Genomic DNA, 26,277 nt, shown 5'->3' on the forward strand with positions numbered 1-26,277 from the left:
TGATCCACATTTTTCAGGGAATGTCCTAAAATTCAACAGTTTTGGCAAGATGTAACCGCTATCATTAAACAACTTTTTGACAGAACGACCCGTTAAAAAAATACAAATCTTCTCTCACGATGCAACTCCTAAATGTCGCTAAGGCCTGCATTCCACTCAACTGGAGAGATGCTGACCGCCCCTATGGTTCACTAAAGTCAACAAGATACAAGACATGGAAGAACTCACAGCTACACTGTGTAATATGGAAGAGGTGTGTTCTGAAATCTGGAGGCCGTGGAATTATTTTGTGTATACCGATTCTTACTTTAACGAACTTTCCACTGCCCAGTAAAATTCCACATGCCTCGCTCTCCCCAGGGAGAAGAATGACCGGGTGACCCTTCCGCCTTTCGTTCCCCCTACCCCTTTTTTCCTAGTCGGTCCTCCATCCCCGTTTCTTTTTCTTTTGTGTTTCTTCCCTGGTCCTGTTCACCCACCCACTGCTCCTCTTTCTTTCTCCTTCCTCCCTGTTCCTCCTAATTTCAGATTCCTAGATAAGTGGAAGCCCCTTGATCCCTCTTCCACTTGCCTGCACACGTGACCCTGCCATGTGTGCCTTCTCCTGTTTCAATGCCATTTTATGTTTGCTCCCCTACAAAATAAGTAGGCAGTACTATTTATGCTTCAGTCTGGTATTGTATTGTCTTATTAAATACCTCTTCTGGGATCGTAGTCTTAGTGCTCTTACATGTGAGTGTAAGGAGTTGTGATGTGGTAGGTTTATGACTACCTGTACTCACAGGATGCAGATTGAGTAGTGACAATAAAATGAAATGGTTAGCCATGACTTCCATAGAGATGTCTTTGACTTCCGGAATTTATTGAACATACTGTGAATTTTAAAATTCATTATTTTGATTAAAAAAATCCTTGCATCTGTGTATATATATATATATATATATATATATATATATATATATATATATATATGCCTAAATGTACACAATTGTATTCTTAATATTATCTGTTACTGTTTTCTATTTTTCCAGACTCTTCCTAAAGTTCTGAGCCAGATTGCTCCAGCATTTTGCATGAACAGCTGTAGTTTTGTGGTTGAGAAATCCAAGGAATCTACAGCCCGTGTAGTGGTGTGGAGAGAGCTGGGTGTCCAGAGAAGTTACACAATGGAAAGCACACTGTGTGGCTGTGACCAGGGAAAGTACAAGGTAGGGGATAGTATGAGTAGTGTGAATAGAAATGTTGACAGTTGACCTGCCTATTTGGCTAGTGTATCTTTCACTGCGATGCCTGGTTTAGGGCCTAATGTATAACATGTCCAAACTAAGATGTTCACTTGTATAAGTAAAAATAATAAACATAAATCAAAATATCTCCCCGCCCCCTGTGTTCCAGTGAGCACCTCAAATGTTCTGTATGACAAGCCTGTGAAAGAGATGTATCCAGAAGGATTCAGTCCTGAAGAGCTGGCCAGGGATCTCTGGTATCCACAAAAAAAAAAAGAAAAGAGGGGGATGGAAAAACTCTTATACTGTAGTAGATTGTTTCAAATTGCTTCAGAAAAGGTAAAAGCCATGGGGAGTTGTTCCACAGTACAAGGAAGAAAGATAAAAACGGACTTATAGTGTCTTGAAAAAGTATTTATACCCCTTGAAATTTTCCACATTTTGTCATGTTACAACCAAAAACATAAATGTATTTTATTGGGATTTTATGTGATAAACCAACGAAAAGTGGCACATAATTATGAAGTGGAAGGAAAATGATAAATGATTTTCAAAAAGTTTTACAAATATCTAAAAAGTGTGGCGTGCGTTTGTATTCAGGCCCCCTGAGTCACTACTTTTGTAGAACCGCCTTTCTCTGAAATTACAGCTGCAAGTCTTTTTGGGGATGTCTCTACCAGCTTTGCACATCTAGAGAGTGATATTTTTGCCCATTCTTATTTGCAAAATAGCTTAAGCTCTGTCAGATTGGATGGAAAGCGTCTGTGAGCAGCAATTTTCAAGTCTTACCACAGATTCTATATTGGATTTAGATATAAAAAAAATGGAGGTTCTAAAATAAGTCTGTTATACAGCGACCAGCATCTCTAGTTTAAATATAGTACAAAAGTTTCCCCTTAGGGGTGGGACTTTTTAGGCACAGACTGTGAGACAATATGTTTGGTAATCTACTTTTTTATATTGTCTCACAGTCTGTGCCTAAAAAGTCCCACCCCTAAGGGGAAACTTTTGTACTATATTGGATTTAGGTCTGGACTTTGACTGGGCCATTCTAACATATGAATATGCTTTGATCTAAACCATTCCATTGTAGCTCTGGCTGTATGTTTAGGGTCGTTGTCCTGCTGGAATGTGAACCTCTGCCCCAGTTCTGAAGTCTTTTGCAGATACTTACAGGTTTTTCTTCTAGTGCCGCGTACACACGACCGGACTTTCCGGCAGAAAAGGTCCGACGGAACGAATCCGTCAGACATTCCGATCATGTGTGGGCTTCATCAGACCTTTTCTGTCGAAAAATCTGATGGACCTTAGAAATAGAACATGTTTCAAATCTCTCCGACGGACTCGATTCCTATCGAAAAAAACGTTCGTCTGTATGCTAGTCCGACGGACCGAAAACAACGCAAGGGCAGCTATTGGCTACTGGCTATTGAACTTCCTTTTCTAGTCCGGTCGTACGTCATCACGTTTGAAACGATCGGACTTTGGTGGGATCGTGTGTAGGCAAGTCCGTTTCGTCGGAACTCCGTCGAAAAGTCCTTCGGAGTTCAGTCCAACGAGAAGTCCGCTCGTGTGTACGCTTCATAAGATTGCCCTGTATTTGGCATCATCCATCTTCCCATACAGCTTACCTGTCCCTGCTGAAGAAAAGCACACCCACAACATAATGCTGCCACCACCATGTTTCACGGTGGGGATGGTGTGTTCAGGGTGATGTGCAGTGTTAGTTTTCCGTCACATGTAGCAATTTGCTTTTAGGCAAAAAGTTCAACTTTGGTCTCATCTGACCAGAGCACCTTCTTCCACATGTTTGCTTTGGCCCCCACAAGGCTTCTTGCAAACTGCAAACAAACTTCTTATGGCTTTCTTTCAACATTGGCTTCCTTCTTGCCACTCTTCCATAAAGGCCAGATTTGTGTAGTGCACAACTAATGGTTGTCCTGTGGACAGATTCTCCCACCTGAGCTGTGGATCTCTGCAGCTCCTCCAGAGTTACCATGAGCCTCTTGGCTGCTTTTCTGATTAATGCTCTCCTTGCCCGGCCTGTCCGTTTAGGTGGACGGCCATGCCTTGGTAGGTTTGCAGTTGTGCCATACTCTTTCCATTTCCAGATGATGGATTGAACAGTGCTCCGTGAGATGTTCAAAGCGTGGGATATTTTTTTATAACCTAACCCTGCTTTAACCACTTCAATACAGGGCAGTTAGACACCCTCCTGCCCAGACCAATTTTCAGCTTTCAGCGCTGTCGCAGTTTGAATGACAATTGCGCGGTCATGCTACACTGTGCCCAAACTAAATTTTTATCATTTTGTTCCCACAAATAGAGCTTTCTTTTGGTGGTTAAACTTCTCCACAACTTTATCCCTGACCTGTCTGATGTGTTCTTTGGCCTTTTGTGATGCTGTTTGTTTAGAAAGGTTCTCTAACAAACTCTGAGGGTTTCATAGAACAGCTGTATTTATACTGAGATTAAATTACATACAGGCGGACTGTTTATTAATTAGGTGACTTCTGAAGGCAATTGGTTCCACTAGATTTTAGTTAGGGGTATCAGAGTAAATGGGGCTGAATACAAATGCACACCACACTTTTCACATATTTATTTGTAAAAAATTTTGAAAACCATTTTCCACTTTAGAATTATGTGCCACTTTGTGTTGGTCTATCACATTAAATCCCAATAAAATACATTTACGTTTTTGGTTGTAACATGACATCAATGTGGAAAATTTCAAGGAGTATGAATACTTTTTCAAGGCACTGTAATTCTGTTAAGGCAGGGGTGGGAAACATGCAACCTTCCAAGCACGCCAGTCAAAGCCTGTCTCCACGAACAGTCAGAGTAGTCGCTCTCTATGACTCAGGAACTCCCATCCTGGCTTCTCTGTGGGGTTCTTAGGTGGGTATAGGGAAACAGAAAGTGCAAGAAGAGGAATGTGTGAAAAAAAACCTCTCAGTGGTCCGATCGGCAGGGGTGCCCAGAGGGGTATGTCTAAGAATGGGTAGGAGTTGTCTGATTTATTAAAAAACGTCACATTTCTTTTTTTCGCCAAATAAAAAAGAATTTGTGGCTTTAAATTGCCACTTCCTCAGTTCATGGTGATAAAATTGAATTGTCAGTATCTACAAACTGCACATTGGAATCTCATGTATTGGAAACACATTCTATTAAAGATTTAGAATTTTATTTTCTTATCATCTTTTGAGGTACCTAAAGGATAAAACTAGCTGGTGGCTACATTTCAGCTCATTTATGGTCTTTAACCTTACGTAGTCTTTAATTGCACCAATGCTTGTTCATTTGGGAGAATTTCTGATCTTATGTAGGGAATACCTTTGAGCTTTAAATCTTTGTTTGCATCGAATAATTTATTGGGCACTGTCCTTGTCCAGAAGTACCAAGGTTTTAATGATTACATTGCACAGGACTCTCTATGAGGTTTCCACGGGTGTCACACTGCAAACATTGTATTTCACTTGTTATGTTCACCACTAAACTGGAGACAGTTTGGCCATTGAGGGTTAGGGCACAAAGAGGTCACCAACACTGATTCATTGTGTTTTATCTAGGTGTGTATATGCTAACTGTATGAAGAAGCAGGTATTTCTATGTCAGCAATATTTTTACAACTTGGGAATTTCTCTGTATTTATACTAATTTGGAAAAAATGGATGACTTTTACAGCAGATGACTGTGGATTCTATAAATCCTAACGTGTCTAACATTCTCTGTGTGAAAAATTGCCATTAAGCCTGAGCCAGTTCACACCAGATGCAGTTCTGTGCGCTTTTTTTCTGCACTAAAAATGCACGCACAGTGTTTTCAATGTATTCCAATGGCTCTAGTTCACACCATGCAGTAAGTTTCCGGTCAGTTTCTAGTCAGTTTCTGTACCGGAAACTGACCGGAACCTGACTGCATGGTGTGAACGAGAGCCATTGGAATACATGGAAAACACTGTGCATGCATTTTTAGTGCAGAAAAAAAGCACATGGAACTGCGCAGAACTGCATCTGGTGTGAACTGGCCAGTGCAGAAAAAAAGCGCACAGAACTGCATCTGGTGTGAACTGACAAGGGTAATTTAATATGCTTTAACCACTTCCGGACCTGCTCATGCCCATCTAGGTCAGCACTTTGAAGAGGGATATCGTTTTTATGGCAGCAGCTAGCTAATATAACCCCGGTATCCTCTTCCGTGTGCGATCTGGTTTCAGATAAAAGTGGTCTCTGCGGTGGATTTGCTCCCGCCGCTCTGCGATGCCCTCCGTCACTTACCGGAGCCGTCGTAGCAGCGGAAGCGATCAGGTCCTCTCTCTGGCATCGTATGGAGACGAACGAGGGGAAGATGGCCCCCACCTGCCTCCATACCATTGCAGCACGGAAGCAACATCAAAACGTCACTTCCGCCCATAGCTCCTAAATTTTTTATTTTTTTTTAACCACTTCAATACAGGACACTTTCGCACCTTCCTGCCCAGGCCAATTTTCAGCTTTCAGTGCTGTCACTATTTAAATGACAATTGCGCGGTCATGCTACACTGTACCCAAACTAAGTTTTTATCATTTTGTTCCCACAAATAGAGCTTTCTTTTGGGGGTATTTGATCACCTCTGTGGTTTTTATTTTTTTGCTAAACTAATAAAAAAAGACCGAAAATTTTGAAAAAAAAAAAGGTTTTCTTTGTTTTTGTTATAAAATTTTGTAAATTAGTAAGTTTTCTCCTTCACTGATGGGCACTGATGAGCTGCACTGATGGGCACTGATAAGGCAGCACCGATGAGGTGGCATTGATGGGCACTGACGATGGGCACTGATAGGTGGCACTGGTGGGCACTGATAGGCGACACTGATGGGCACAGAAAGGCTGCACTGATGGGTATTTATGGGTGGCACTGATAGACGGCACTGCTTGGCACTGATAGGTGGCACTGATGGCTGGCACTGATAGATTTCACTGATAGGCATCACTGGTGGCACTGGCACTGGCAGGCATTTTTCTTTGGGACTAATCGGCAGCTGCCTAGGCACTGATTGGCATTTCCCTGGTGGTCCAGTGTGGTGGCCATCCCTGGTGGTCCTGCGGCATCCTGGTGGTCCTAGGCGGTCATCCGGGGGGGGGGGGCTACTCTGATAAACAGTCAGTACAGACCCACCCCCTGTCAGGAGAGCAGCCAATCGGCTCTCCTCTACTCGCGTCTGTCAGACGCGAGTTAGGAAAAGCCAATCAACGGTTCTTCCTGTTTACATCATGATCAGCCGTGGTTGGACACGGCTGATCACGTGGTAAAGAGTCTCTGTCAGAGACTCTTTATCTAGATTGGAGTTGCGGTGTGTCAGACTGAAATGCTGCAACAACGATCGCCGCAATGCAGGGCGTGCAGTGGCCTGGTACCCTGATAACGTCATATGACGTCCAGCCAGGATATCGCAACCACTTTGCCGATGTCATTTTGCTATATGACGGGCGGCAAGTGGTTAAATTACATTTCTTTTTTTTTTATTGCAATTTTAGTGTAAATATGAGATCTGAGGTCTTTTTGACCCCAGATCTCATATTTAACAGGTCCTGTCATGTTTTTCTTCTGTTACAAGGGATGTTTACATTCCTTGTAATAGAAATAAAAATGACACAATTTTTTTTTTAAGGAACAGTGTAAAAATAAAAAATAAAACGTAAAATAAGAATTTTTTTTATTTAAACGTGCCCTGTCCCGCCGAGCTTGCGTGCAAAAGCGAACGCATACATGAGCATCGCCCGTATATGAAGACGGTGTTCAAACCACACATGTGAGGTATCGCCGCGATCGGTAGAGCGAGAGCAATAATTCTAGCACTAGACCTCCTCTGTAATTTAAAACATGCAACCTGTAGAATTTTTTAAACGTCGCCTATGGAGAAAGTGGTTAAGTTATCCTGACTGGATGTCATATGATGTCCAGCAGAATAATGCCCCCGTACACACGGTCGGACTTTGTTCGGACATTCCGACAACAAAATCCTAGGATTTTTTCCGACGGATGTTGGCTCAAACTTGTCTTGCATACACACGGTCACACAAAGTTGTCGGAAAATCCGATCGTTCTAAACGCGGTGACGTAAAACACCTACGTTGGGTCTATAAACGGGGCAGTGGCCAATAGCTTTCATCTCTTTATTTATTCTGAGCATGTGTGGCACTTTGTCCGTCGGATTTGTGTATACACGATCGGAACAAAATCCGTTGTCGGAAAATTTTATATCCTGCTCTCAAACTCTGTGTGTCGGAAAATCCGATGGAAAATGTCCGATGGAGCCCACACATGGTCGGAATTTCCGACAACATGCTCCGATCGGACATTTTCCATCAGAAAATCCGACCGTGTGTACAGGGCATAAGCCGCGATTGCGGGCAGAGCGGCGATCGTTGGTATGATGTGTCAGTCTGACACACTGCATTACCGATCTCGGTAAAGAGCCTCTGACATAGGCTTTTTACCATGTGATCAGCTGCGTCCAATCACAGCGTAAACTGGAAGGACAGTTTACGTTGTGGTAAACTTTCTGGTTCAGAGGCGCGCACACCCCCTGCTGATCTGTGCTGTGATTGAACACAGCACGAGTTTGTCAGCAGGTTACAGTCAATCATTTTGGCTCTATACTATGCTGATTGGCTGTGGCCAGTCACAGCACAGAGATCTGTGTGTTTGTAAACACAGGTTCTGGTTGGATTTCTCCCTGCTATCCGTTACTGTTTAGTACTGAAAACAAGGAGAGACCCAGTCAGATCTTTGGATAAAAGCAGCACACATACACTTGCATACACTTGTTAGGAACACAGTTAAAGCGTTGATTGTCCTCCTGATCACTACTCTCATCCAGACAGTTTTATTAGTACAGTGTACAGTTTTATCACTGTATTGGTGTCACTAGCCACATCCGTGTGCATCAGTGTCCCTCCCAGCCAGTGTCAGCTAGCACCAGATTGTCCGCCACACTATCACAGTCACACTATATGGCTGGTCACCACCATTGGATCAGTATCTTGATCACAATCAGAAATATATTAGTGTCCCAATAGTATGTCTGCAAAAATGCAGTGTTGGCAGGATCAGCCCCGCCACTGCCAGCACTTGCAACATGTGGCAGGAATTTTGGCCCACATTTATGAAGAAATTCGATTTTATTGGATATGTTTTATAACAAAGTAGAAAATATTGTTTTTTGTTTTTTTCAAAATGTTCGGTCTTTTTTCATTTATAAAAAACTCAGTGGTGATAAATACCACCAAAAGAAAGCTCGATTTGTGTAAAGCATTTTTTTTATAAATTTAGTTTGGGTGCAGTGTTGCATAACCGTGTAATTGCCAGTTAACCAGTTTCAGACTGCCCACTGCATATTTACTGTGGCAGGGTGGCCTGGCTGTGCGAAACAACGTACCTGTACATTGTGTCTTCTTCCGGGTCTGGGGCGCACGTGCGCCACCGGGGGTCCACTTCCACTGTGATTGGACACCGGTCGTTTACAGGAGAGGCAGATCGACGGTCTGCCTATGTAAACAGAGCAGACCGCTGTTCTGTCAGAGAGGAAGGTGGAGATTTTGTGTTTCTGCTGAGCAAAAACACGGATCTTTCCGTGTCCATAGTCTGAGCACAGTGATGCTTGAAAAACAGTTTATCCGACATAGTAACATTTAAAGAAATAAATAAAATATGTATACTGATAGAGGGTGGGGTAAGATGTAATTAGGGCTGATCAAGCTGCTAAATAATGAGAATATTGTTGGCTTACAAACACCTGCTTATCCAGCGACCGAAAGTCTTTCAGCAGTGTGGGATTCAACAGTTCAGCTTGGAGCTTGCTAGGTGTTGCAAAAATACAAAGAACAGTCATCCCTGCCTTGTACCCATGTATAATAGAAATGCTTATGATCTGCATCGTTTAGTTTGATTTAGTCTCTTTGTCAAGCAAGCCTGATGAAGATACCTGTGCATTCTCAAAAAGCTTGCAGTATTACTCTTCTTTGACATTAAAACATATCTCTAGATTTTTTTGGATCTGGTAAAAACTAACATTTTACAACCCTTGGCTGCTATCATTAGAAGTGACAGCTTTTATTTGGTTAGCCTGAAAAGCTACCACTAGAGGGCCCTAGTTATTTGCTTCATAATGAAGAGTGCTTATTTTGTGGCATATCTTTTTTTTATTTATTGGAGGAGTTTAAGATTTGCGCTCTTTACTGTATTTTTTTTTATTAGTCTTTACCTCTCTAAGAGCTTTTAGTCTAATGTCCCTGTGACAATCCAACACATTTTTTTAAGCCAGAACAATCAGTTTTAATAGATTTTATATTTAATGGCTTATTTTGACTGCTTTACACTGTACTTTTTCAGGTTTAATGGAAAAAAGTGTGCATAGCAGGGATTCTGTAAACCTACACATCTGTTTTATGTCCATAAATTTGTAAACCTTTTTATGGAAACGATAGAAACCCCCTGTTGACAATATTACCCAGTACATTACTGCAGCTATTCAGACACACAAAGGTTTATGTTACACATTGTATACAACTACTGTATATCCTCATAATTGCTAAGTGGTTTTAGATGTGACAGAGACAAATTATGATCTTACTAGTGAATTGGTTCTAGATCATCCTTTATGTAGTAATCTGATTGATTGATCCTTATTGTATTCTGAAACCAAGCCTCATAAATCATTAGGTTGTCTATGACCACAGGTTCAGTCTGCTACATCACAACACCCAGTCATTTAATATATATATATATATATATATATATATACAGTGGGGACGGAAAGTATTCAGACCCCCTTACATTTTTCACTCTTTGTTATATTGCAGCCATTTGCTAAAATCATTTAAGTTTTTTTTTTTCCTCATTATTGTACACACAGCACCCCATATTGACAGAAAAACACAGAATTGTTGACTTTTTTGCAGATTTATTAAAAAAGAAAAACTGAAATATCACATGGTCATAAGTATTCAGACCCTTTGCTCAGTATTTAGTAGAAGCACCCTTTTGATCTAATACAGCCATGAGTCTTTTTGGGAAAGATGCAACAAGTTTTTCACACCTGGATTTGAGGATCCTCTGCCATTCCTCCTTGCAGATCCTCTCCAGTTCTGTCAGGCTGGATGGTAAACGTTGGTAGACAGCCATTTTTTAGGTCTCTCTAGAGATGGGTTTAAGTCAGGGCTCTGGCTGGGCCATTCAACAGTCACAGAGTTGTTGTGAAGCCACTCCTTCATTATTTTAGCTGTGTGCTTAGGGTCATTGTCTTGTTGGAAGGTAATCCTTCAGCCCAGTCTGAGGTCCTGAGCACTCTGGAGAAGGTTTTCGTCCAGGATATCCCTGTACTTGACCGCATTCTTCTTTCCCTCGATTGCAATCAGTCATCCTGTCCCTGCAGCTGAAAAACACCCCCATAGCATGATGCTGCCACCACCATGCTTCACTGTTGGGACTGTATTGGACAGGTGATGAGCAGTGCCTGTTTTTCTCCACACATACCGCTTAGAATTAAGGCCAAAAAGTTCTATCTTGGTCTCATCAGACCAGAAAATATCCTTTCTCACCATCTTGGAGTCCTTCAGGTGTTTTTTTTAGCAAACTCCATGCGGGCTTTCATGTGTCTTGCACTGAGGAGAGGCTTCCGTCGGGCCACTCTGCCATAAAGCCCCGACTGGTGGAGGGCTGCAGTGATGGTTGACTTTCTACAACTTTCTCCCGACTGCATCTCTGGAGCTCAGCCACAGTGATTTTTGGGTTCTTCTTTACCTCTCTCACCAAGGCTCTTCTTCCCCGATAGCTCAGTTTGGCCGGACAGCCAGCTCTAGGAAGGGTTCTGGTCGTCCCGAACATCTTCCATTTAAGGATTATGGAGGCCACTGTGCTCTTAGGAACCTTAAGTGCAGCAGAAATTTTTTTGTAACCTTGGCCAGATCTGTGCCTTGCCACAATTCTGTCTCTGAGCTCTTCAGGCAGTTCCTTTGACCTCATGATTCTCATTTGCTCTGACATGCACTGTGAGCTGTAAGGTCTTATATAGACAGGTGTGTGGCTTTCCTAATCAAGTCCAATCAGTATAATCAAACACAGCTGAACTCAAATGAAGGTGTAGAACCATCTCAAGGATGATCAGAAGAAATGGACAGCACCTGAGTTAAATATATCAGTGTCACAGCAAAGGGTCTGAATACTTAGGACCATGTGATATTTTAGTTTTTCTTTTTTAATAAATCTGCAAAAATGTCAACAATTCTGTGTTTTTCTGTCAACATGGGGTGCTGTGTGTACATTAATGAGGAAAAAAAATTAACTTAATGATTTTAGCAAATGGCTGCAATATAACAAAGAGTGAAAAATTTAAGGGGGTCTGAATACTTTCCGTCCCCACTGTGTGTGTGTATATATATATATATATATATATATATATATATATACTGCATTCATAAGTGTAACGTCTGCCTGTGCATGGATGTGGGACGTTCCGGGCGCTTGTTATGTTATCTGGGGCTCTTCTGGCCATGCTGTACATGTAGTACTGCAGTATGGGATGTGTCTGGAAGTATCCAGGACCAACGCGGAGCACAAGTGGCTGACATTTGAGGCCATTCGTAAGTAGGAGTCGTTCGTAACTCGGGGACTGCCTGTATATATATATATATATATATATATATATATATATATATATATATATATATATATATATACTGTATTTATATATTTATTTAACAGTGCACTTTGGGCAAAAAACCTTTATACATAGAATACTTAAGCTATATGTAAACGGTTACGTTTTTTTCTCTTTAGCAATGTTTTAGTGTTAGCCTGGGTTCACACTCATGCGATCTTTGACATCGCATGTGATTTGCATCCGCACCGCAGGTGCCAATCACATGCATTGTCTGAGCAATGCGAGTTCAGCCATACAGTTGTATGGCTGAACTTGCATTGAATTTGCACAGAAACAGGTGCAGGGACTTGTTTTTCCCCACACTATAATCGGATCGCATGGGTGTTCCCACCTGTGGGATCCGATTGCTGTGCGAGTTCACAGTTCGCACTGCGATCTGTGAACCGATCTGGGGGTGTCATTAACAATGTATTGACACCCGCAGCGGTTCGAAGAAGGCAGTGTGAACTGTCTGCGGGAGAGGAGCAATGTGGGAACCGGCGCTGTAATCGTGCTGGTTCCCGCATCGCACTAGTCTGAACCTAGGCTAAATCTTATATTATAACTACCTGGGATAAAGTGTAACTCTCTCTTCGTTTCTAATAAACTTTACCACTTGCCAACAAGGCACTTAAACTCCCTTCATAACCAGACCAATTTTCAGCTTTCAGTGCTCTCACATTTTGAATTAGTCATGCAACACTCTACCCATATGACATTTTTGTCCTTTTTTTCACACAAATAGAGCTCTCTTTTGGTGGTATTTGATAACCACTGGGTTTTTTATTTTTTGCGCTATAAATGAAAAAGACCACAAATTTTGTAAAAGAAAATGCATTTTTCTTTGTCTCGGTTATAAAATTTTGCAAATTAGTAATTTTTCTTCATACATTTTGGCCAAATTTATACTGCTACATATCTTTGGTAAAAATAACCACAATAAGTGTATATTATTTGGTCTTTGTGAAAGTTATAGAGTCTACAAGCTATGGTGCCAATCTCTGAAAATTGATCACACCTGATGTACTGACAGTCTATCTCATTTCTTGAGACACTAACAAGCCAGAAAAGTACAAATACCCCCCAAAATGACCCCTTTTTGGAAAGTGGACATTCCAAGGTATTTAGTATGAGGTATAGTGGGTTTTTTGAAGTTGTCATTTTTTTCCCACAATTCTTTGCAAAATGAAGATTTTTCTTTTTTTTCACAAAGTTGTCATAATAACAAGTTATTGCTCACACACAGCATATGCATACCACAAATTACACCCTAAAATACATTCTACTACTTCTCCTGAGTATGGCGATACCAGATGTGTGAGATTTTTTCACAGCCTGCCCACATAGAGAGGCCCAACATGCAGGGAGTACCATAAATTACACATCTAATTTGACTACTTATTACACTTTTGTCAAACACTGATAGGCACTGTAGTGGCATTCTAGGGACATAAATTATAGGGGTGTGGAATTTATTCGCTAAATCGATGCATTGCGGTCCCCGATGCGGCATTAATGCAAGAGACCCAAAAAAACTATGTCGGGTGACATCATCCCGACTTGCCCCGCCCCTCCCGGAAGAGTGCGTTTTTGTCAAAATGGCTTTTGTTAATAAATGCAATTGCAAACCATTAAATGGCCACCGCTGTATGTGTCTTTTTTTAAATATATGCAGCTTCATACCTCGTTTTGTAGTCTGTGTATATAACTGTATATCCCGCTCATGTGACTGCTCGGTCCGGCCCACCTCTCTCCCCTCACGTATCTCCTGACGTCAGCCCCACCCGCCTCTCTTCTGATCTGATAGCTACAGTCGGTGGGGGGGGGCTGCGAATTCACACTGACGTCAGGAGAGACGATAGACGTGAGACTGAGAGGAGAGACGTGGGCTGGACCGGGCAGTCACATGAGCGGCATAAAAGTGTAGCTGCTGACTTTTAATAATCAGACATTCACCTGTCCTACGGTCCAATCTTTTGCCTTTCTATAATTAACAATATATTTTGGGCAGCAAAAATCCATCCAGTATTCTTTTGAATCCCTCAAAAATGTAGGAAATATGGTGTAGTGATGTGGTGATGCCTTATTAATAAAGAGTGTTACAATAAGGAAATAATGTACAGGAATTAAAATGCCTCATTCTTCATGGGTTTTTTTAATTGAGTTTATGGCGTTGGCGTTTGAGAACTTTTACATCTGCTTTTATAAATGTTTATTAATGTTTTTTTTTAAGTTAAATTAAGGCAATAAGTGTTTTAGGGTTTGTGTCCCTTTTAATAAAAGATCATTGACAAATGGAAACTTGGATGCAGTCCAAGTGCTGCAATTATTAATAAAGCATTAAAAGTATTTTGTGAAACCTATATAAACAAAATAAATCTAGATTTAATTTGTCAATTGGCATGCGAAGTAGTGATGAATGGCGCACACTCCTGATGGTGTAGAAGGATGCTCCACTGGGGCGAATACCAAGGCCATTATTGTTTATTATACACAGAAATGACATTGAGGATGGAGCCCACTTTGCACAGACAGTCTCAGGGAAGATAATGGGTCATTACAACGACAAATGGGAACACTTAGCAGGTACCTTCCAACTGGTGGTGACCTGAAATCAATTTCACTTACTACAAACTCTGTAGCTTGAAAGTAGCAACTAGAAAATGTTTGCCATGTATTTTAGTTCTTCCTTTTTTAAATAGTAATTTGTATGTGTACCCAAAGGGGATGGGTTGTATTTCTAAGTTTTATCATTGCATTTGGCAAAAAAATAAACATATAGAAAAATGTAAGTCTATTTCTCTGTTTTAAAATGGGATGCTTGAAATTAACATGTATGCACAATTAGAGGAGCAGCTAGTTTATACCAAAGTCCTTTGCTTGATTAGCAGGAGTGGAGGGCAGGGGGACATTAGGGTCTGATAGACCCTTGATGTCTCCATAAAAAGAAAATATTATTTAAAAGTGTGCAAAAATTAAAATAAAATGAATAAAAATAAAATAAAAAAGGAAAAGCAGGCCTTTTGCCCTGTGCACACACCAGAATGCAAAAACGCATGTAGGGCAGGGATGTTTATGTAAACAATGATTCCACCACACATATTCGGTATTACCGCAAATACTCACATGAGAGCAATAATTCTGGGATTATAATTCATGGTTAACTCTAAATTGATGACCTGTAAAGGCTTTTGAAGCATAACTAATGGACAATTTTGGGTACTGTAGTTTTTCACCATTTCGCTTGTGAAACGCAATTTTAAGGCTTGACATGTTTGGTGTCTAGCTACTTGAAAACCCCATTATTTATCCCCCCCCCCTAAAAAAAAATGGGTATTGTGTTTTGTTTGTGTGCACTAAAATATATCTTGTGTTTTTTTTTCTAGGAAATGAACTTTTGCACAAATAAAGAATCTTAACTACTATCTCTATATTCTGTATATAATTGTTTGGGGGTTTCAAGTAACATTCTAGCAAATTTTAACTTGTGTGAAAAATAAACATGGCCCCAGTAGAAAAGTGGTTAGAGGACTTTGATCCTCCACCACTATATTGACACAAAATCTGTGCATTAAATTGATTTAGGTAGCCAAATAATATCAGGTACGTAACAAAAGCCATTCTGTATGTGTTCCCCAACCCAGCACACTTATAACAGCCTTCTCCTAGTCTATGCTATCAGCTTCTTTTGCACATCACCTCTTTCTGAATTATTTAGCTGGTCCACTGATAATGTACATGCACACCCCCACTATGTACTCCTCTTTAAATGGCTTTCCAGTATAGGGCAGAAATGAAAATGTGCACATGTATGAATGGTAAAGCCATTTTGTGGAATTGGGGATTCAATCCTAAACCTACACTGTATTTTCTCTACTTTTCCTAAAGTATCACTAAATGATATCCTTATTTTCCAAAAATAACGCATACACATCCATTACTTAATGACCCTGTAATCAGTTTTTCATAAAATTGTTTTACTATGTTTTTGTGCCGTCTTGTAATGTGGTCAGTTAGCTCCCAAACCTCTCCTTTTAATTCTGTTTGTTTGGAATCAGCAATGCACTTTACTTGCGCTCTTGTGGGTTGTTATTTGCTTACTACAAATCCCATAGTCTATCTGGGGAGGGAGCAAGAGAGGGTGGCTACATTCCTTTATACAATGGGACGATGGTGAATGAATGTAACCACCCTCTAACAGGATATCAGACCACAGCAGCAAAAACAATGGAATCTGGAGATTTTGAGGAGGCTGAGAACACTGAGAGGTACTGTTTGTAATTTAAGCGAAGAATACATGCTTGAATATATATATTTTTTTTAACCAGAGTGTATTGTGATCTAAAGTTGCCCATGCAGATCAGACCAACCAATGTCATTCCACCTTGTCTATAGGTAGCAGTGGCATGATATGCAGTAGATTTTACAATTCACAGTGAAGGCTAGATCTGTTATTATGAATGGTCCAACAAAAGCAGCCATGCATTGAACAATCCACACACCAATGTGGCTTTTGACAGCACTATTTCCTAACTTTACAGTAACCTAAACAGGTATTTTGTCAGGTCCAGGGTGGGTGATGTCCTGCATACTGCACATTCCTTAATTAGCAGAGATCATTTCTAAACTATATTCCCCTGAAGTTTCCCCCTGGCTTAGGAAAAAGTAATTTCTGTAACGCTCTCAGAACTTCATTGAGGAGTTGAGGGCTGACACCAGCCTTGGGGCACTGAGCTTGGAAATGTCCAGTTTCTCCACGTCTGTAACACCTCTTTTCTCGTTCTGGGTATAGTTTTGATTTACTTGCATGAGTCCCTTGCTCCTGAACTTTTGCTTGGGTCTCCATCACTTGCATCAGGGTGCGGTACATTTGAGTCTGAGCCTGGGCCACCTGAGTCATCAGTTCGGTTAGCCCTAGTTCTGCAACGGGTTTTTGGACGTCAGGGAGAGCCGGTCCCTTCGGTTCAGACTCAGTTCCACTGTCGTCATCGGAAAACTATTTCTGCATGGAGAGCGTGGGCCACCACTTTCTCTTTGTTCCCAGTAGCAGGATTCACATCTTTTGGTCGTTGACTCTTCTCTTCCAACAGAGCCCCTTCCTCTCAAACCTCCCTTATCAATTCAGGATAGGTCGGTACCACCTGGGTTCTTTTTAGCAGCAGCTTCAACACAATAGGATGATTGGGCCGGGCTCAGTGTCTTTAGGGTCAAGACCTTTCTTGAGAATGATTTGATATAGCATCCGATCTACCCGAGAGATGTATTAGGACAGACTCTCTCCTCTCTGTTGATGGGTGTGGTTGAACTTGTACATCAAATCAGCGGTTGTTTCAACCCTTCCAAAAACAGCACACAAAGCCTCAATGTAGTCCATGGCAACACAAACCCTCTTGCCCATCCTTAGGTTACAGATCACATCCGCTGGGCCTCGAAGGCTCTCACTAAGTAGTTGTCGTTTCATAGCCTCTGAAACACTCCACTCTTCCATAGCCTGTAAAGCTTGACTCATCCATGTTTCAAACTCATCTTCCCAAACAGGTGTCGGTAACTGTGACGAGAAAAATAAAATCTAAGTCTTCGATAACTCTGATTAGCATTTCCAGACCCATTCTTCACCAGGCTATCGACCAGGCAACTCATATCTGTGTAGAAAGAGAGTGGAGGGGCGCTGGCCCCTTGGGTGTCGATCCCCGTATGCACAGGATTTCTCTTGTGAGCTTTTGTTGGGGATGGCTTCTCAGTCCCTCCTTTCTCGCTTTTGAGTGGGAATACTCTTGCAGTCACTCCCTCCATTAAGCGGACCTCTTCCTCCTGAAAGCTTGCTGGCACCTCTTCCTGCCATTCTATCAGTGCCCTGACTTGATCCATCTCCTCTGAGACTTCAGTCTCCACCATGTAGGCCCGGTGTCCTGGCACCAGAGCTCTCAGCCACCTTCTGATCTCCCTCTTGGTATGCTCACTCCCCGAGATCTCCAGAACAGTGCTTCTGTCGGTTGGGGCCCCAGAACTTCTACCTGACACTCTGGGTTCAGACATCCTTGTAGCACTGTGTGACAATAATCAATGTCGTATGATTAGGTTCTGAAATACGTTACTTGAACCAAATAGGAGAAAGTTATTTCAAAGAGAGTGGTAAGTATGTCTGCAGAGCCGAGATAACAGCCCCAACTCTGCAATCTCTTTAGATCAGAAGTCACCTCCTAGCGGATGTTTCAGTTAACTACCTATGCTGCCACACTGAGAGAGATGTTACCTAGCCAGTAGGGATGAGCCGAACACCCCCTGGTTCGCACCAGAACCTGCGAACGGACAGAAAGTTTGCGCAAACTTTAGAACCCCATTAAAGTCTATGGGACTCGAACGTTCGAAATCAAAAGTGCTAATTTTAAAGGCTAATATACAAGTTATTGTCCTAAAAAGGGTTTGGGGACCCGGGTCCTGCCCCAGGGGACATGTATCAATGCAAAAAAAAGTTTTAAAAACTGACGTTTTTTTGGGAGCAGTGATTTTAATGATGCTTAAAGTGAAATAAAAGTGAAATATTCCTTTAAATATCGTACCTGGGGGGTGTTTATAGTATGCCTGTAAAGTGGCGTGCGTTTCCCGTGCTTAGAACAGTCCCTGCACAAAATGACATTTTTTAAAGGAATAAAATTCATTTATAACTGCTTGCGGCTTTAATGTAATGTCGGGTCCCGGCAATATGGATGAAAATCAGTGAGACAAACGGCAAGGGTACCCCCCCCCCCAGTCCATTACCAGGCCCTTTGGGTCTTGTATGGATATTAAGGTAAACCCCACACCCAAATTGAAAAAAGGAAAGGCGTGGGGCCCCCAGGCCCTATATACTCTGAACAGCAGTATACAGGAGGTGCAAACAAGACAGGGACTGTAGGTTTGTTGGTAAGTAAAACCTGTTTGTAATTTTGAACTGGTACATTTTTAAAGTGTAGCTCCAGCCAAAAAATCTATTTTTAAGCTTTTTGGAAAACATAGGGAAGGGTTATCACCCCTGTAACATTTGTTTTGCTATCTGTGCACCTCTTCAGAAGATCTCACCTCACTTTCTGTCCCAATGACAAATGTTTTTTGAAAATTTGGGGGTTTTAGTGAAACAAGGATTGGTGATAAAGCATCAGTGAAGAGGAGACATGTTTTTCCCATATTAACTCTTACAGGAGAGAATTTCCATTCCTATGGGTAGGATTTCATCTCACTTCCTGTTGTCTCCTTCCGTTTGCAAGTAGGAGTCGTTTGTAAGTTGGATGTTTGAAAGTAGGGGCCTGCCCTATATACTCTGCAGAAATTGGGGCCTTAGGTGTTGGTGTTGCCACAACACTGTAAGCCCTCACCGTTACTCTTGGTGGATGCAGGAACGGGCCATGCTGTGAAATATTAGATCAAGAATTGTAATTACATGCCATTGTTTAACAGTGGTAGAAAAATTGGGCCTTTGGTGGTGGTGGTGCTGGTGCCACAACACTGTAAGTCCTCACAGTTACTCTTGGTGGGCGCTGGAACGGGCCCTGTTGTGAAATATTATATCAAGAACTGTAATTACATGCACCTGTTGAACAGGGGCAGAAAAATTGGGCCTTTGGTGGTGGTGTTGCCACAACACTGTAAGCCCTCACAGTTACTCTTGGTGGGCGCAGGAATGGGCCCTGCTGGGAAATATTAGATCAAGAATTGTAATTACATGTCCCTGTTAAACAGGGGCTGAAAATTTGGGCCTTGGGCACTGGTGCTGGTGCCACAACACTGCAACCCCTCACAGATACTCTAGTTGGAGTGCAGGAATGAGCCCTGCTGCAAAGTATCGCATCAAATATTGTAATTATACGCCCCTGTTAAACAGGGGCTGAAAAATTGGGCCTTGGGCACTGGTGGCGGTGCCCAGAACCAAAAATGTTCTTACAAGCTATCAGCATGAAAATTGAGGAGGAAGAGGATAACAGGATAGTCACTCAGCATCAGCATAGGCAAGGGATCTCACATTTAAAAAAAATAAATCGGTTACATCAGCATCAGGTGCTTGGTAGCTGGTGATCCAAGACTGATTCATTTTTATGAAGGTCAGCCGATCGACCGATTCAGTCGACAGGCGCACCTTGTGATCGGTTACAAAGCCTCCAGCAGCACTGAATGTGCATTCCGAAAGAATGCTGGATGCAGGACAGACCAGTAGCTCAACTGCATACTGTGCAAGCTCTGGCCAGTGATCCATCCTTAAGACCCAGTAACCCAGAGGATTTTCGGTAGGAAAGGTGTCCAAGTCTGATCTTGCCCCTAAGTTATCCTGCACCATGTGAATCAGACGCTGGCGATGGTTGCTGGAACCGATCAGACCTTGGGGCTGCGGACTAATAAATTGTCTGAACGCATCGGTCAGACGGCCATCGTCTCTACCGTTCCTTCTGTGACTGACTGAATCCTCAGCAACAGGTTGTCCAGGAGGACCAGGAAATCGCAACCTCCCAGGCTCTGGAAACGCATTGCACAAACCTTTCTGCAAGGCCCCCCGAAGATGTTTCATCCTCTGCTCCCTCTGCGACAGCAAGATGAGGTCCGCAACCTTACCCTTGTAATGTGGATCAAGGAGGGTTGCCAGCCAGTAATCATCCCTCCCCTTGGTACCACGAATACAAGGATCCTTCCGCAGGCTTTGCAGGATCAGGGAGGCCATGCAGCGTAGGTTTGCTGAGGCATTCGGTCCAGAGTCCTCTGGGTCACTAAGGACGACATGATCCGCAGCCACCTCCTCCCAGCCACGTACAAGTCCATGTGTTTCTTGGGACTGTAAATGATCCCTTAAAGACTGCTGCTGATACTGAGTGTCAGGCTCCACCTCCATGCTGACACAATCCTCCTCCTCCTCCTCCTCTTCCTGTGTGATCTGCGGCCACGCAGGAACACTGTCTGGATAAAGGGGGCCTTGAGAGGTAAGGAAGTACTCCTCTTCCTCCCTCTGTTCAGCCTCAAGTGCCCTGTCTATTATTCCACACAGCGTGTGCTCCAACAGGTGGACAAGAAGGACAGTGTCACTGATGCATGCACTGTCACTGCTCACCATCCTCGTGGCCTCCTCAAATGGTGATAGGACAGTGCATGCATCCCTGATCATAGCCCACTAGCGTGGGGTAAAAAACCCAAGGTCCCTGACCCTGTCCTGGTGCCATAGTCGCATAGGTGCTCATTGATGGCCCTCTGCTGTGTGTGCAGCCACTGGAGCATGGCAAATGTTGAGTTCCACCTGGTGGGCATGTCACAGATTAGGCGGTTCTTGGGCAGGTTAAATTCCTTTTGGAGGTCAGCCAGCCGAGCACTGGCATTATATGACCTGCGGAAATGCACACAGACTTCCCTGGCCTGCCTCAGGACATCCTGTAAACCTGGGTACCTGTCCAAGAACCGCTGCACCACCAAGTTAAGGACGTGAGCCAAACAGGGCACATGGGTCAGTTGTCCCTGTCGGAGGGCGGAGAGGAGGTTGGTGCCATTGTCGCAAACCACCATACCTGGCTTAAAGTGGTGTTCCGGCCGAAATTATACTTTTTAAATAAAAATACCCCTATACTACACAAGCTTTATGTATTCTAGTAAAGTTAGTCTGTAAACTAAGGTCTGTTTTGTTAGTTTATAGCAGTAGTTTGTTATTTTATAAACTTACAGCAGGCCGTGGCCATCTTAAGTGTGGGCATCTGAAGCCAGACTGTATTTCTTCCTGGATCTCATCCTTGCAGATCTCGCACATGCTCAGTGCAGCACAAGCAGTGTAATAGGTTTCAGGTCAGGTTTCCATAGCAACGGCAGTGTCAGAGGAAGTTGCCGCCCCTTTCCAGAAGGCATTGCAAACAGGAAATGATGCGATGGGCCACGGCCAGGGAGGAGGAAGTGAAAAATGAATACAGCAGATATACAGTAGGTGCTGAGAATTTTTTTTTTTAAATATCCAATTCGTTTACAGTGCACAGTTCAGTGAGGGATGCTGAAGAGTTGTAAAAGTGGGTGGAACTCCACTTTAAGCTGGCGTGGCATCAACCACCTCTGAACCTGCCCCTACAGAGCTGACAGAATCTCTGCCCCAGTGTGGCTCCTGTCCCCCAAGTACACCAGCTCAAGCACCGCATGGCATCTTTTTGCCTGCATGCTTGCGTAGACCCTTGAACGCCTACGGAGCACCGCTGGTTCCGAGGACAAATCAGCACAGGAAGAGGCCATGGAGGAAGAAGAAGAGGAAGGGTGGAGGAGAGAGGTGTGGCAGAATCACCACTAGTAGAATTTTGGAGGCGTGGTGGCGGAACAACCTCCAACACTACCGCACCCTGTCCTGCATCCTTCCCAACTGCCAGAAGAGTCACCCAGTGCGCGGTGAAAGATAGGTAACGTCCCTGTCCATGCATGCTGGACCATGAGTCAGTGGTAATATGCACTTGACCGCCCTGTCCAGCGAGGCCAAGACATTGCCTTCCACATGCCGGTAGAGAGCCGGAATCCGTGAGAAAAAGTGGCGTTTGGGAACCTGCCACTGAGGAACCGCACATTCCACAAACTCACGGAAGGGGCAGAGTCTACCAACTGAAAAGGCAGCAGTTGAAGTGCTAGCAATTTAGCCAAGCTAGCATTCAACCGCTGGGCATGTGGTTGGCTGGGAGCGAACTTCTTTCGGTGGTGCAGCAGCTGGGGCAGGGAAATTTGCCTGGTACAATCTGACGTCGGTGTACTGATAGCAGATTGCCCGCAAGTACTTGGCTGTGACACACCTAATTCTGCACCTTTATTCCTCTCAGTGCAGGACTGAAGGTATAGTGGGGTTGGAGATCCCAGCTGATGAGTAGCAAGGAGAGGTCCACTTTGTTCTTTGGTGTGGGTCTTTTAGGTACGCTTGCCAACGAACTGCATGGCAGGTGGACATATGTCTGGTCAAGCATGTGGTGCCCAAGCGGGTAATGGTTTGGCCATGCGAGATACGCTTGAGACATATGTTGCAAATAGCAGCGGTGGGATCTGATGCACTCGTCTCAAAAAAAGCCCACACCAAAGAACTTTTGGAATAATGCACAGAGACAGCAGCGCCCTGCACATGCGGAGCTCTGCGGTGTGCTGCCCTTAAGCTGGCCCCTGGAGGGCATCCTGCCTCGTTGGAGATGTGCCTCCTCCTCCTCCTCTCTCCTATCAGGCACCCACGTGGAGTCAGTGACCTCATCATCCCCTCCCTCCTCATCACTGGAGAAAAGCTGGCAGTATGCTGCAGCTGGGGGAACATGACTGCCAGATTGCTGTCCTTCTTGGGCACCCCCTCTCTCTGGGCTCACGTTACTGCCTTCCTCTAGCTGGGTATCATCATCGGAGCCTTCAAAACGCTGGGCATCCTCCTGGAGCATATACCCAACACTGTGGTCAAACAGTTCGGGGGACTCCTCAGGAGGACATGGTGGGGCTAGGGAAGGAGTGACTGATGCCATTGAGCCGAGGGAAGAGGCCACGTTGGCAGCTGCTTTGCCAGACAAAGTACCCTGAGCCTGGGTGAGAGAGGATGAGGAGGATGAAGATGGCTTGGTCATCCACTCTACCAAGTCTTCCGAATGTTGCGGCTCAACGTGGCCAGCTGCCAGAAAAAAGGACAAGCGTGTCCCACGGCCACGTGCTGATGAGTATGCACCGTCTCCACGACCAGCACTGTTGCCACTAGACACAGAGCCTGCTTGCCCTTGTTTATTGGCTTGTGACTGTCTGCCTCACCTTGTTGGCCTTCCAGACATACTAATGGCCTGCAGTGAGATGTAGCTGCACAAAGCTGGGATGTATATATATACTGATACTGCAGCTAGCAGAATCAACTGCCTGCCTGTAGTATTATTAGTATGAGAATGCCAGCAATTGTCTTCAGGTAGCTTTAGGTGCACACTGTGCAGAGGACACAGTACACTAACTGTAAATACTGTAGCTGCCTGCCTGTGGTATGAATAGGATCAGAACAGCAATTGCCTTCAGGTAGCTTTAGGTGCACACTGTGCAGAGGATACAGTACACTAACTGTAAATACTGCAGCCACCTGCCTGTGGTACTAATAGGATCAGAACAACAGCAATTGTCTTCAGGTAGCTTTAGGTGCACACTGTGCAGAGGACGCACTACACTAACTGTAAATACTGCAGCTGCCTGCCTGTGGTACTAATAGGATCAACAGAACACCACCAATTGTCTTCAGGTAGCTTTAGGTCCACACTGTGCAGAGGACACAGTACACTAACTGTAAATGCTGCAGCTGCCTGCCTTTGCTATTAATAGGATCAGAACAGCAGCAATTGTCTTCAGGTAGCTTTAGATGCCCACTATGCAGAGGACGCACTACACTAACTGTAAATACTGCAGCTGCCTGCGGTACTAATAGGATCAGAAGAACACCACCAATTTTCTTCAGGTAGCTTTAGGTGCACACTGTGCAGAGGAAGCACTACACTAACTGTAAATACTGCAGCTGCCTGCCTGTGGTACTAATAGGATCAGAAGAACACCACCAATTGTCTTCAGGTAGCTTTAGGTGCACACTGTGCAGAGGACACAGTACACTAACTGTAAATACTGCAGCTGCCTGCCTGTGGTATTAATAGGATCAGAACAACAGCAATTGTCTTCAGGTAGCTTTAGGTGCCCACTGTGCAGAGGACGCACTACACTAACTGTAAATACTGCAGCTGCCTGCGGTACTAATAGGATCAGAAGAACACCACCAATTGTCTTCAGGTAGCTTTAGGTGCACACTGTGCAGAGGACGCACTACACTAACTGTAAATACTGCAGCTGCCTGCCTGTGGTACTAATAGGATCAGAAGTACACTACCAATAGTCTTCAGGTAGCTTTAGGTGCACACTGTGCAGAGGACACAGTACACTAACTGTAAATACTGCAGCTGCCTGCCTGTGGTATTAATAGGATCAGAACAACAGCAATTGTCTTCAGGTAGCTTTAGGTGCCCAATGTGCAGAGGACGCACTACACTAACTGTAAATACTGCAGCTACCTGCGGTACTAATAGGATCAGAAGAACACCACCAATTTTCTTCAGGTAGCTTTAGGTGCACACTGTGCAGAGGACGCATTACACTAACTGTAAATACTGCAGCTGCCTGCATGTGGCACTAATAGGATCAGAACACCACCAATTTTCTTCAGGTAGCTTTAGGTGCACACTGTGCAGAGGACGCACTACACTAACTTGTAAATACTGAAGCTGCCTGCAGTACTAATAGGATCAGAAGAACACCACCAATTTTCTTCAGGTAGCTTTAGGTGCACACTGTGCAGAGGATGCACTACACTAACTGTAAATATTGCAGCTAATAGGACCAATGGGATCAGAAGAACACCAGTAATTTTCTTCAGGTAGCAGTAAATACTGTAAAAACACCTGCCTGCCTGTCAGTAGGAAGAGAATAACAGGAACAGATCTAGCTAAACTGAATACAGTGTATATATATATATATATATATATATATATATATATATATATATATATACACAATACACTGTAAGTGCAGCTAACTGACTCGCCTGCCTGCGCTATCTATCTTAAATTAAATGACACTGTCTCTCTCTCAACGCCAGAACACACTACACAGGGCCGACGTGCAGGTGGCCTTATATAGTGTGGGGCGTGTACTAAACCCCCTGAGCCATAATTGGCCAAGCCACCCTGGCTTTGGCCAATTACGGCTCTCTGTACAGATGGCGCTGTGATTGGCCAAGCATGCGGGTCATAGTGCATGCTTGGCCAATCATCAGCCAGCAATGCACTGTGATGCCGCAGTGAATTATGGGCCGCGACGCGCCACTTGAATTTGGCACGAATGGCCCATATCGTTCGCAATTTGACGAACGGTCGAACATGCAATGTTTGAGTCGAACATGGGTTCGACTCGAACTCGAAGCTCATCCCTACTAGCCAGCTCATGCTATCCTAATGAAAGGAGCAAGTCTACAGAGAGTCCTGTAGTAATGGCAAAAGAGTTCCACTTTGCAGATCTGATGTTCTTCGCTAGCTAGTTGGAGCTTGTTAACTGTAATCCATTTGATTACGATGAAAGCAATAAATTCCTAGTGGTGAAGGTCTAAAGGTGTCTGAGCACAATGTTGCAGCAATGCAGTAAAGTGTTCTTGGGGTAAAGATGTCTGTGCAAAGTGTCTCTGTAATAGTGGTAATGAGTAGCTAAAGGTTGAGCAATTTGCCCTCTCACCAATGATCAAATCCCTCCGATGTCTTCTGGACAGGAACTCGTGTAGCAGCACTCGTGCAGTGGATCCGCGGTCTCGGCCTTCCAAAGTAAAACTTGCCACACACATCCACACCGACAGGCAGGCAATCTGA

At 43.6% G+C, this 26,277-nt stretch overlaps 1 protein-coding gene across 1 annotated transcript in view; it reads left to right on the top strand.

Moving 5' to 3' along the window:
* AGTPBP1 (ATP/GTP binding carboxypeptidase 1) overlaps positions 1-26,277 on the top strand; it is a 320,556-nt gene that overhangs the window by 254,344 nt on the left and 39,935 nt on the right. Inside the window, exon 24 of the mRNA XM_073633531.1 lies at positions 1,032-1,208. Within this exon, the coding sequence (XP_073489632.1) occupies positions 1,032-1,208 (177 nt within the window). The remainder of the gene's footprint in view (positions 1-1,031; positions 1,209-26,277) is intronic.

Source organism: Aquarana catesbeiana, linkage group LG01 (assembly GCF_042186555.1).
Source record: "Aquarana catesbeiana isolate 2022-GZ linkage group LG01, ASM4218655v1, whole genome shotgun sequence".
Taxonomy (NCBI): Eukaryota; Metazoa; Chordata; class Amphibia; order Anura; family Ranidae; genus Aquarana; species Aquarana catesbeiana.